The following is a 13,402-nucleotide window of genomic DNA, read 5'->3' as shown; positions in this document are numbered from 1 at the left end:
AATTGTCCATGACATACCTACCTACCAGACACAGACATTATATCTGTCCAATACTGTTTATTCTGCTCCATTATTTCTTAAAGAGAGTGTATTATTAATATCATAATGTGTTATTATGTGACATCCCTGACAACCCTCATTTCTTAACATGGCAGTATATATAAATAAAATGTCTGTCCAATATCAGGCAATAATAAATCCCATACGGTACTATATAAATAGCACACACACACATACACAATATATATATATATATATATATATAAACAAACCAACTGGTTTACAGGTCTCTGTCTGTTTAGCCTACCACAACGTAGCCCCGCCCACTCACACTGTAGTTCTCAGTGCTTTTAAAGGAAACATAATACAGGAGAGCCAATCAGAACAGAGCTCAACAGTCATGTTAAAAATGAATGATGATTTATGAATTATGAATAATAACGCTGCAGAAACAGTGTAAATGGAGCTCAGTGAAAAACATAATACAAGAAAAAATGAGGACATGAGCCCTATGGGAGTTCTTTTAGGTTCTATGTTCTACGACTTATATTTATGTTGGGATAATGGGATCTTTACAGAACCACGTGAAACTGAAACTGAGCCATATAGAATCAAATGGCCTCGGTCATGCAGAAGAATCATCCAAAAAAACTGACGTCACTAAAGAACCCTGGAAGAACCTCCTTGAGGGTGTAACTGAAACATTAGAACCAGAAGGAATACATGGATCAGTGCAACAAGGTCTATGATTCATAACAACAGAGGAACCCTTTTTGGTGCTTTACAGAACCATTTTAAATAGGTTCTAAGTTTAAAGAAGCACATAGAACCATTTCTGTGTTCCATCATATAGACGAAACATCGAGCCATGCAAAGAACCCTTCACACATTCACACAAACGAACCTCTGAGCCCGGTATTAACATTTGCCTTTGCTAAAGAACCCTTGGAGAACCGTCTTTCCAAGGGTATAAATATAACATGGATCAGTCCCATATGGATCGAGGCTCTCTATGAACCAGAAATGGTTCTATGACATGTTACAATACAAGCACATTCGGAGCTTTACAGACCGTACGGATCCATATGTGCTCCATCACTACAAAAAGAACCATTTATGCGTTCTAGCAAAAAGGGATTCTACAGAAGGTTCTCAGACATGTCTGGAGCTATATAAAACCAGGTTAAGCAGGTTCTTTAAATAACCACGTCATGAATAAACATGGTTCTATATGTAACCTTTTTAGAACCATTTTAAACTGATTCATTAAAGAACCACATAGAACCACATGTCCTCCATCATACAGAAGATGTATTTAGAACCAAGCAAAGCATTCACGTCTTTGAGATGTCACGGTTCCATGTAGAACATTTGCCTAAAGAGAACCCCATTGTGTTTTATGGTCGAAATGGAAACACGGATCAGTGCAAATTATATAAAGCTTATCTCTCATCAAAAAGGGTTCTGCGTAGAACCAGAAATTGTTCTATTGCCCTTACTGAAGAACCTTGTAACTCCCCCCCCAATTCTTTTTAAAGGCATAATTTAAACATTAAAACCAAAGGGAACATGTGGAATACTTCTAAAGAACCGTATAGAACCAAATTCCATTGTATTCCATTGTACAGAAGAACCACTTAGAACCAATTTAGGCATTCGACTGCTTCTTTTTTTGAGCCATCACGGTTCTTTATAGAACCCCTGGAGAAATCCCTTTTCAAGGGTGTAATTGAAAGACGGGTACAGAAATGTTAAAACAAAAAGGTTCTGTATAGCACCTAAAATGGTTCTAGGTCACTTGGTCTATACAGACACATTGCCTTCACTAAGGAACCTCGGAAGATCCCCCTTTGTTTAAGAGAATCATTAAAACATTCAAACCAAAATGCCAGAATTCCTGGGATACACTTAGAACCACAATGTGGAACCACATAGGACCTCACATCCTCCATCATACAGAAAGAAGAACCATTTAGAACCAGTTTAAGCACTCAACTGCTTCTTTGAGCTTCTGTGGTTCTAGACAGAACACGTGCCTTTCCTACAGAACCCTTGAAGAACACTGAAACATGGGTATTTAATATTACACTAGCAAGAATGGGTTCTAGATAGCACCAAATATGGTCCTTTTTAGTGGTGTGCATTATGTCTGCTGCATAACAGCTAATGCAAATGTCATCATCATCCTCCTAACACACACACACACACACACACACACACACACACACACAAAGTTCCTCCAGGAACCTGTTGCTCAGACCTACAGAGCCTTGTTTTGCAGAAATGCTCGCCCTCAGCTTTCAGTAACACACACACACACACACACACACACACACACACACTACAGCAGGCACGTTCTGATCAACAAAAGCATGATCATCTTAATCAATAATCCAGTTTAAGATGAGCCACTGCTGCACGAACCCACTGGGGAACCCACTGGGGAACCCCCCCCCCCCCCCCCCCCCACCTCCCCACTCCCCCCTGTCCCTCCCAAACCCCCCTGAAAGAACTTCCCTACCTGTCGTCCGCCTGCCAGTCCCCGAGCAACAGGTCTCGGAACCGGTACCGCGGCGGCAGCGGCAGAACCTCCTTCTCCAGCTCCACCATGGCCGCCCGAACCCCCCCAAGACCCTCTTTGCTTTGAGCTGGCAAACGCAGGAGGGAAGATGTAAAGAGATCAGTGCAACAGCGCCGCGTCCCTTCCCTCCCCAAGACCTCTGCTCAGCGCCTCACTGCTCCGCTCCCGGACCCATGTCTGCTCATCCAGGCGCTGCTGTGATCACCGCGGCTCCGCTCCCAGCTCTCCCCGCCTGGGGGAGGGGGGGCTCCGGCGTGACATGCGCGAGTGTCCGCGTGGTGCGACCGCTTCCCACCCTGAGCGCAGACAAACTACCCCACCTTCTACTCGCGCACTCTCGCTCTTGGTGCGAGGGTGTGTGTGTGTGTAAGTGTGTGTATCCGCGGTGTCTGAACTTGCTTCTCATTCCTGAGTCAAACACCCCCCCCCTCAACTGAGGCTTCAGTTTATTTTAGCATTAGCTGCAGATATCTGGACATGATCCATGCCCTCCAGTTCCCTCAGCTTCCTTCCCATTTCTGTGCCTTAGCGTCCATTTCTAAACAGTGAGAGTTCGGTACATGGACGTGACAAACTGAGGAACATTAAAGCAGAAAATGTAGCTGGGCCCCGACTGGTCCAGCGGAATAAGGTGCTGTCACTATGACCAGAGGATCGCTGGTTCGAATCCCATGGTTTGAAGTCATGCTGCTAGCTAGCCATCGGCAGCCGGAGCCTGGGAGAGCACAACCGGCCTCCTCCTCGCTCTCTCCACATCACCTCTACATCACTCCAGTGTGGTGCTGGCCGCCACCGTCGTCTGCTAGCTGATGCAAAACCTCCGCAGGTATACGGCGCTTCCCTCCAGGCCCGTTGGTTGCATGGTGATCGAAAAAGAGCCGTTGGCTGGCTGGAGAGGACCATGTTGGTCTTTACTCTCACTAGTGTCGGAAGCAGTGCATGCTATAGGGGGCTGGGTAACTGCCGATCCAAATTGGGGAGAAAATGGGTAAAAAACAAAGAGAAAATTTCCCACAGATTTAGACGACTAGCGAAAGTCAAGGCTCAACGCAGTGGCTCAATAGCAGCGCTATGGAGTAGGGCCGACCAATGGAAGCGCTGCTGCAGGAAGAGCCTTTGAGGACTGTGCTATCAATAAGTTACACGCGACAGTTGTGAGAGTGAGAGAGTGCGGAGAATGGTCATGTAAGGAGGCTGTGTGAGCCATGTAAGCACCAGTGAAGCAGTGCTACCCGGGTGCTGGGCTAAAAGCTAACTCCACCAGACATTACTACCATCTCTTCAGCTAGCTAACCGCACAACCATGCCAACTAGACACCGAGAGAACAGCAAGCATCCGGTGAGACTTGAAAATAGATCAAAATATTAATAATCATTTTGTTGTTGTTGTTTTCAACGTTTCTAAGTTCAGCCATGTCACCCCTCTGCTGTGTTCTCTCTCCACTGGCCTCAGATTTAACCCCCTGACGCCCCGTTCTTGATGGCGATGGTCAAAAGCCGATCTGTACCAACAGCCCTTCCAGCTTCAAATACGGTTCGGCTCGACCCGCCATCCTTTAAGATCCATGGAAGACAAGCGTCCAGGCTTTTTTTGGGCCTGCACCGTAGTGGGGGGACGAACTTCCCCTGGGTGTCCGAACGGCAGAGTCCAACGCTCGCTGTCTTCAAACGCTGTCAAAGAGTGTTGTGGTCTCCAGACTGACTGAGGTTTTTGGATTCTAGCGATACAAAGTAGCTAAGTGTTTTTGTAAGTTTGCTGAATGTCGGAAATGTTTCAGGTCTAAAAACAATGCTAGGCTAAGCTAGGCTAGGCTAAGCTGCCATAGTAATGTACCCCAATAATTTAAGGAATACTCACGATCGTTTTCCCCTCTGTAAAAGAAGAAACCAGCAGTCATTCATTCTGAGGCAAGATAACAGGGTGGTAAATAGGCTTGTAAAACCATATCTGAGCATTTCCGGTACCACGCAATGTCACACCGTTACAATTTACATGTAAAAAAAACAACGTTAAATTACTCGGTAAATGCAGCCTGTGGTATCTTTAAATTCGTCCGGTTCGTACCGCAACGTTACAGCAACCATCTGGTCGAAAACGCCCAGATTTTTACGGATTTGGCTGCAGCCTCCCATTCACCTGTTGAGGTGCACGGATACACGAGTCCACCGACTGCATGTTGTTATTATTAGACTTAATAAAGCTGCACACGCCTTTAAACTACCGCCGCCGTCTTCTTCCAGTGGAACTGATTGCAGCTGATTGCAGCAAAGCAGGGAGTGGGGAAACCTGTTGCTTTGCCACGGTGCGACAGGAGGGAAAAAGCTGCGAGTCCCAAATGGTGCTTTTCTCCAACATGTGGCTTTGCCAAACCTAAATGAGCAGAGGGTTCATGATTAAAGCTGTTGTCAGATTTGACAGCAGAAGCTGATTTCCATCATGTAGACACAGGTAGTCAGAGATGAGGAGCAGCAGCAGCAGCAGCAGCAGTGCTGTTCTGTCGCCCTCTAGCGGCCAATCCGAGCACATAGAAATGGTGTAATACTCCCAGTACTATGGGTACCTAGTCCTGGGGACTTCATGTTCTGCAGATTTCTGGGGTTCCTCCACCTGAGGAGCTTGTTAGTGTGTTAATTAGTCGGGTGTGGGTTCTCCATGACCTGAGCTGGGAATCGGAGATCTTTACCATTTTCGCCAGGTGCATCATCCCGCAGTTTGAGAGATCAACACCGAGTGTCCAGCTTCAGGTTGTTAGGTCTGATTGTCTGATGTGGGCTTGTGTACAGCTTTGTGATCAGACACAGTTTCCACATAGCAGATATTTGCCCCCTCCACATAGGAAGGAAATAAGGGGCACCATATCAGGGTAACCATTCAGCAACACCATAGCAAGCACCTAGTAACCACTTAGCAACAACCTAGGCTACCAAAGCAACTGCCTACCAGTGTACAGTGTAGCGATCACCTTGCCACACCGTAGCACCCATCTAGGGTCCACTTAACACCAACATGGCAACCACCTGGGATACCATGGCAGCCACCTAGCAACAACTTGGGATATCATATTAACCATTTAGCAACATCATAGCAAGCACCTAGTAACCACTTAGCTAGCAACAACCTAGGAAACCTACCAAAGCAACTGCCTAGCAGCAATCACCTTGCCACACTGTAGCACACATCTAGAGTCCACTTAACACCACCATAGCAACCACCTGGGATACCACAGTGAACACTTAGTAAGCATCTGGCAACATCATAGCAAACAATTGCAATACCATGGCAACCACTTAGCAACCACCTAGCAATGCCATAGCAACCACTTAGAAACACCATAGTAACATCAAACTGATAGCTAAAATGACCGTCTCTCGCTTGTTTACCTTTTTTTCTTTTTCACTGATCTGAAAAATATGGGGAAATTATTTTAGTTGCTACAGTTTTAGTTTTTGACAGGACTTTTCTACAAGCAGGATTTTTTTTTAGTTTTATTAAATATTTTATTAATCATTTTAGCTAGTGAGCACATAAAACAACCTTAAGCTAATTTAGGAGCTGATCGCTGTATAAAAAGAGTTAATAACCTAGTTAATAATGTGATTCATAATCCAAACCATTGATTACTCATTGTAATATTTGATAGATTATCAGACTATCATAAACAGTCATTTAATGCAGCTGTAATTAACATCAGAAAATGTCACAGCATCAGTTTCGGAGCATTCGAGAGGGGTAAAGCAAAACCGCAGGAAGTCTGAGAGCCTGTAGGCTCATTAAGGCCCTTTTGAGCTTAAGTGGTCACTCCTGTGACACTTCTGAGTCATGAGGGGAAGCGGACAACGGTGTGTAGTATAATGAAACACAACCTGAGGAACACTTTGCTTGTCTGGGCTGTGAACCATCTCCAAAAAATTGATAGCACAGCAGGACACTGCGCTTTATTATCCTGCCAGATCTCAGACCCCGGAGTCGCTCATTTTCACTCTGAAAGAACAGACGGATGCCTCAACGTCCCCCAACGGTTTGGCGTGATGGACGGCTTAACTGCGGCACAGAGTGGGCGTGCTTGCTTAATGCTCACGTCCACAAGATGAAAGAAACGGAGGCCTGAGGGTAATGAAGACTGGAGGTATATTTCTTTAGTGGACAAATCTGTAATTACAACTAAATGGAAGTGTTTAAAGAAAGGTTATAACGTTACATGGAAATAAAAATACAGCAACAATTAAGAATCAACAGTGTTCAGCTAATGGAGAGCAAAGGATCATAAAAATGTATAACGCGCTCATCAGACCGAGGTCACTAAAATAAGATGAGAAAATCTGACCTCCAGTAACCCCAGATCACTTCAGGGCAGAGGCCTAAAAATGGCAAGTTCATACAGTACAAAAAAAATTAATAAATGTACATGTACATCTTCATATGTCATATTTCTAGTCCAGAATGAACCCATTCTGAAAGTTCTGCACACACACACACACACACACACACGTTAGTCCAGTGCACTGGCAGTAAGCAGCCAGCGCCGAGGCCATTAGTCCAGAGCAATGTTCACTGATGCGAGGGCGTCCACCGCCCAGCTGGGGTACTGCTCACTGGAGGGGAACATTCTCCTCATGAAGCTCCGCACAAACTCCGGGAAGCGCCGCTCTATGATGCTCTGACGCACCGAACGCATGAGGGTCAGCTGCAGGAAAGAAAGAGAGGAGACAGGACTTACTGCAGTAGCAGCAGTAACTGGCCTAAACCACTGAAACATGAGGCTGAAATTCTAATTTACACAGTTTCACCCTTCACTAGATGTGTGGTCCATCAGCTAAGACACATTCAGCATCAGAGTCATCGCTTATGGACTTCGGGTGTTCGTTAGCGACGCCGGCCTTGTTGCTCCAGGTTCAACGTAAAGAGGGAAAAGATCCGGTTGCTGTCACTCAAAACCTTGTATTCCAATTATACCCTACTATCTGACAACGTGACTCTGGGTGTTCTTTATATTGTCTCAGATTTATTTGATGATTGGACCTATAGAAATGTTCCAAAATTAACTTAACATTAAATTAACATTTAATTAAAATGAAACATACACATTAAAATTAAAATGCATATGCTTTTTAGTAAACATACATTAGTAAATGGTTTATTTAATATTTATTACATTTAATAGTTTATTATTATTATATGTGTATATGTATAATGTGTATAAAATTCTTACCTTTAAAAAGAATTTGTTTTTAATTGGGATTTGATTGTTTATATATAAATAAATGAAAAAAAAAAGATCAAATAAATAAATAAAATAAAATGCATTTTTTATATTTTATATTTATTTATTTTCTAGGCAGGAAATAAAACCCTAGTCTGTTATGTGGAGGGTAGGTGTGTTTATCCACTACACTAACCAACCATATACTGCCCAGCTCTCTTCTCTTCTAGATTTAACTCCTTAATACCAGCATCATCAAGAAAGAAATTATAATAATAATAATAATAATAATAATAATAAATAATAATAAAACAATCCCATTTGTTCCTGGTTTTCTGTACCTGGTAGGAGATGTTGTGGATGGTGACGTGGTGCATGGCTGCAGTGTCGCTCTTGAACAGGGCGTGCAGATACGCCCGACTGTGTCTGCGGTTTCCGAGAGGGGACAAGGAGAGAGACGTTAACAGAATTAGAAATGTGTGACGTCACCTCACTTGATCACAGTTATTCAGGAGAGAATCACGAAACGTGGTTTGTCCACAGCGAGACGTAAAGTGGGTATTTTAGTGCGATTCAGAGAGCACTGTAAAGACACACGGTTGCGGCTGGCGGAGCTACAGGACTCGCTCTGTACTGGAATACAGAAACGGATCAGGGACAGATTGAAGGTTCTTGGGGTTCATGCTTTAAAATTTTAACATGCCTAGAAATTGTAGATATTAGAAAACTGGATATTATTCAAATCAATAGTTATTTAATTACATTTTTGGTCAATATTATCCCTTTTTTCTCTGCCAGGTATCCCGTAGGTAGCCCCCCTTAGTAGTGATGAGTGGAGAGAGTGCCTGAATTGCCACTTTCTGACTGAAGCCTCATAACGCAATTCCACGTACTTATACCTTATATCCTTATTATCAAAAATAATACAATAATAAGAACAATAATAATAAAAATATGAACAGCTTCTGAACTTATTGAAATTATCCCAGCAGTTTTGGTATAGGACCTCAATCTGTGCCCCTGACGCCACACAGCAGAAGGCCAAGCAGATTCAAAGTAATAATTATTTATAAATAATTTTAATAAAATGTAATAAAATAATTATTTATTAAAAACATTTTAATAAATAATTGTTTATTAAACATTATTTATTAAAACACAACTAATCAATATGTTAACAAACAAAAGCCAAGAGTCCAGTTGGAGGTTCTCTTCATACCTCTTGCAGGTAGCACACTGGCAGTCAGGGTCTATGGGCTGGAAGTCCTTGGCATACTGCTTCTGTTTGATCTGTAGAGAACCCCAGGGGACCAGGGCTGAGCCAAATCTCTGCATCAGACAAAATGAGATTTAGCTCGAGCGAGAGAAGAGAAAGAGCTACAGAGGTCAGAGAGGAGATATTAAGCTAGATGCTGTAGCGAAACCAGGTACGCTGTGTTGATGTGAGCATCAGGCCGATGTATCAGATCAGATATAGGACACTTACAGCTGTGCGAGTTGGGAAGACGCAGTCGAACATGTCGCAGCCCAGGGCTACGCACACCACCAGGTCCACGGCATAGCTGGAACACACAGAACCAGGGTGAAGAACATTACTTGCAGCATTTCTAGCTGTCACGGTGAGGCAGTAGCCAGACCTCGACCGCCTTCAACTCTACAAACACCTGCGTCCTACAGCGACCGCTACGCTAATATCCTTCAACCAGAGCCATGCAGATTAGATCACGCTTATAAAAGGAGGAAGAGAAGGAGGAGGAGGAAGGGGCAGTTCACTGAATGAGTAGAAAATGAATGGGACAGCTTATAATAGCTTAACAGCATAATAGCTTAACAGCATGGGGTATTATTGAAAGTCCCGCCCTTAAAATGGGAATTTGTCCCGCCTTGTCGGAGATGCACTATATAGCCAACCTTTTTTGGACACCCCTTCTAATGAATGCATTCAGATACTTTAAGTTGCATCCTTTGCTGACACAGATGTGCAAATGCACACACACAGCTTGTTCTGATAGAGACGGACTGCAGATAACCATGAACCTATAGGCACCATGCAGCCTAATGCCAGACATGGGCTATAAAGGGGTATAAAGCCCCCCAGCATTGAGCTGTGGAGCAGTGGAACCGTGTTCGTAGCTCCCCCTCAGCACTAGGAGGGTACCCCGGACACCTGCAAAGCCAGATAACGCCGCTGGCAGCAACGCTTGGCAGCCGGCTAGCAGATCCCTGTGCCAGCCAACATCACTTTAGAAGTGATGAGTCTGACTCCGGACCCTAATGGCAAAGCAACGTGGCTCCGGACACGAACTCACAACCCCTGAGCCATAGTGGACGCTTAGGAGACCATCCAATACTTTTGGCATGACTTGGGGAGGGTGGGATGGTTTAGGATGAGGTGGGGTGGTGATCATCCAACATCCTGACCTCACTAAACCCACTCCTGCTGCTGAATGCAATCAAATCCTCACAGCAATGCTCCTCCAAAATGTGGTAGAAAGCCTTCCTCCCTGCACAGTAGAGACAGATACTCCGACAAAAGCAGGATCAACTTAATACCCTTGATTTTAGGAGAAATCAAAGCAATGAAGGAGCAGGCGTCCCAAAACTTTTGTCCATAGAGTGTACACAACATGTAGAAACTGGGACTGGTCTTTAAGCCCTGTAATTGCTTGCCGTCAGTCGCTACAGTCAGCTACGTAAATGAGAACGAGGATTACGGATTTTTTTTTTTTACCCAACTCCCATGAGGTAGCGAGGCTTTCCTCTAGGAAGGTGGTCCGTGCTGAGCGTCACCATCTTCCAAAAATCATCCTTCTCTTCTCCTCCGCTCAGTCCGCCAACGGCGAACCCCGGCACGTCTCGCTTCGTCATTTCTGCACCAAGAAAACCACAAACAAATCGGGCATGCTGGTCCACACTAACACAGGCCGTCACTGGATGAGGTCAACAGTCGCAGCAGTAGAGGTCTGGAGAGTGGTCTCAGAAAGCAGCACGGCAAAAAGCCACCGGCGTTAATGTGATCCTGATGGGCACTCAGGGGCACTTTCGCTAGACTGTGGGTGGATGCTCAGTAAGACGGCGGTGACGGGAAGGGGTGAGCTCTTACCATCTAAGCAGGCCTTGCGCAGCTCTGCATTAAGCCCGCCCTGAATGATGGCGAACAGGTTCTGCCGATGAGGGTTCTTATTGGCGGCGATGCAGCGGTCCAGCCAGCGCACAGAGCGATGCATGGCCTCCTCCACCCTGGGTCCCGTCACCGTACTACTGACCACATCGTCCAGCTGCATCATGATGTCCGAGCCTGGATACATATAAAAACGACACAATCAACATATAGAAATACAGACAAGTGACAAAATACAAAAAGCAGACAAGTGTTAAATGGACAAAAGTATTGGGACATCGAGGGCATTAGAAAAAAGTGCATCCTGCTTTTGTTGGGGTAGCTGTCTCTACTGCCCAGGGAAGAAGGCTTTCCACTAGAATGCAGGGAGCATTGCTGTGAGGATTTGATTGCATTCAGCGATCACAAGAGAGTGTTCGTTAGGTCATGAAGATGCACAACTCATCCCAAAAGTATTGGCTGGAGCACCACTTTCCATTCATCCATCCATCCATCCATCCATCCATCCATCCATCCATCACTCCACTGCTCCACAGCTCAATGCTGGGGGGCTTTACACCCCTCTAGCCCAGAGAGTCTTACAGAGACTAGACAAGCTGTGTGTGTCTGAATATAGCATTCATTAGAAAGGGGTGTCCACAAACTTTTGGACACATCACGTACCATTTACCAAGCTGAGTTAATACGGCACTCAATCAACTGAACACACCGTCTCTCTACACGCGTGAGCTCATACCGAGGCTGTTCTGTATGGCGATGGACTGCTCAGGAGTGAGCAGGATTTCCTTGCCGTCGTAAGGAGAGCGGAACATCACCCCTTCCTCCGTCACCTCAGACAGCTCCACCAGGGACACCATCTGAAAGCCTCCGCTGTCCTGCTCGGAGAAAAAGCAACAGAACAGGTTCAGCGCTCCATTCCACTGACAGCGCGATTCAGGGTTACTAAACCACGACTACACCATCTTATTATAGTTGTAGCTCAGCACTTGACCCACTTGGTTGTGGGTTCGAAACCCGGGCTCGGCAAGCTGCCACTGTTGGGCCCTCGAGCAAGGCTATTCACCCTCTCTGCTCCCCGGGCGGCGCAGCAATGTGGCTGCCCACCGCTCCGGGCATGTGTGCTCACTGGTGTGGGTGGGTGGTGTTCATCTTGAGTTTTCAACATGAGCCACGTCCCAAACTGCGCCCTATTCACTACATAGTGCACTACTCTGGGATCCCACCATTCGGAAAGACTCGAGCGACGAGAATGACTCGAGCGACCCCCGCCCCATAATTAAGGAAGTGTAGCCCACTCACTAAGCCAGCCTTTGCTTGACTAGCTCAACCACGGCTCCACTGCCATCAGAACCAAGCATTTCTGGCCGAATCGGCCTGCAAATTTTAAGATTTGGTGATATTCCCCTTTAAAAGACACTACAGGTGATTAAGCCTGGTTTTGATGGACGAACCCACACAAGCCTCATAAACGGACCCCCAGGGAACAGGAAGGGCCCTTTGAAATCCTTAACAGTCTTTAGATGGACTCACCGTCAGAAGGTTTCTCCTCCAGTTCATGAACCCATGCAGACCAGTGGCTTTCTCAACGAGCTCAGGACCCTACAGGACATGCAAACACAACAAGACACTGCACTGAGGAGCTGAAGCCACCACTGACCCCGGTCATTACCTATGGTCTGCACTGAGAGATCACTCACATACCGGTCTCATACCCAGGTGATAGGTGTTGCCGAGGCAGATCTGACAGCCCAGGTCCTCCAGCTGGTCCACGGTGATGCCTTTCAGAGTGCCCTGCGTGCCCACAGGCATGAAAACCGGGGTGTTGACCGGCCCGTGAGGCAGGGTGAGCATGCAGGCACGCGCCTTGCTCACCGGACACTCGGCCACGATGCGGAGGGCGAGAGGAGCTGCGGAGGAGGACAGGCACTTCACCGCTGCCATATCGGCTGGACACTCACATGTGCCGCTCTCCACCGCGGCCATTTTGAGAGGCTGTCCGGTTCCACCTTAAATGGGGCGGCAGCTGCCGTCTGAGGCCGGGTAGGTCTGAACAGCCTGCTGCAGCAGTTAAGGTGGACCGGGAGAGATGCTGAGACTTCAGCGTCATGAGACCACGAGGAAGTATGGTTGAAAAGTGGGACTTTAAATTAAATTAAAGCATATATTAATATGCATAATAAAGCAAATAAATGGAGCGTTTTGACACGAAGGAGGAGTTATTATGAAAACTATAAATAAATAAAATACTAAAATTAGTTTTATTGTATTTTCTTAAAGTGTGGAAATTAAAAGCGTGTATCGGTTCTGCATGTTCGCAATTTTATTTGTTGTATTTTAATTATTTTTATTGGCGTTTATAATAAATATTGAATTATTTTTTTTATTCGAAGCTCAACATTTAAGACAAATGGGCGGGGCTTCGCCAAGATCGACTTTCCGGTGAGCCAATCCAGTCGCACACGAAAAAACAAACAAACAAACAAACAAACAAACACACAA

The 13,402-nt window shown here is 45.5% G+C and overlaps 2 protein-coding genes across 3 annotated transcripts in view; both read right to left on the bottom strand.

The window, feature by feature from the left end:
- Positions 1 to 2,924, bottom strand: part of kcnt2b (potassium sodium-activated channel subfamily T member 2b) — a 98,530-nt gene extending 95,606 nt beyond the window's left edge. For both annotated transcript variants that reach the window (XM_072675219.1, XM_072675220.1), the window contains exon 1: positions 2,522 to 2,924. In XM_072675219.1, coding sequence (XP_072531320.1) covers positions 2,522 to 2,610 — 89 coding nt within the window. In that variant the 5' untranslated portion in view covers positions 2,611 to 2,924. The remainder of the gene's footprint in view (positions 1 to 2,521) is intronic.
- Positions 2,925 to 6,696: 3,772 nt separating this feature from the next.
- qtrt1 (queuine tRNA-ribosyltransferase 1) lies at positions 6,697 to 13,078 on the bottom strand. The gene is made up of 9 exons (XM_072674566.1): positions 12,605 to 13,078; positions 12,434 to 12,502; positions 11,640 to 11,778; positions 10,886 to 11,080; positions 10,514 to 10,652; positions 9,269 to 9,344; positions 9,002 to 9,111; positions 8,124 to 8,208; positions 6,697 to 7,266 (listed from the first exon to the last, which is right to left on the bottom strand). Exons 1-9 carry the CDS (start codon positions 12,884 to 12,886, stop codon positions 7,114 to 7,116), a joined length of 1,248 nt encoding a protein of 415 aa, XP_072530667.1. The 5' UTR covers positions 12,887 to 13,078; the 3' UTR covers positions 6,697 to 7,113.
- Between the last annotated feature and the right edge of the window lie 324 nt (positions 13,079 to 13,402).

This window comes from Salminus brasiliensis, chromosome 3 (assembly GCF_030463535.1).
Source record: "Salminus brasiliensis chromosome 3, fSalBra1.hap2, whole genome shotgun sequence".
NCBI classification, from domain to species: Eukaryota; Metazoa; Chordata; class Actinopteri; order Characiformes; family Bryconidae; genus Salminus; species Salminus brasiliensis.
Note: the sequence above shows the minus strand (reverse complement) of the source record. Positions and strands in the feature narration are given on the sequence as shown.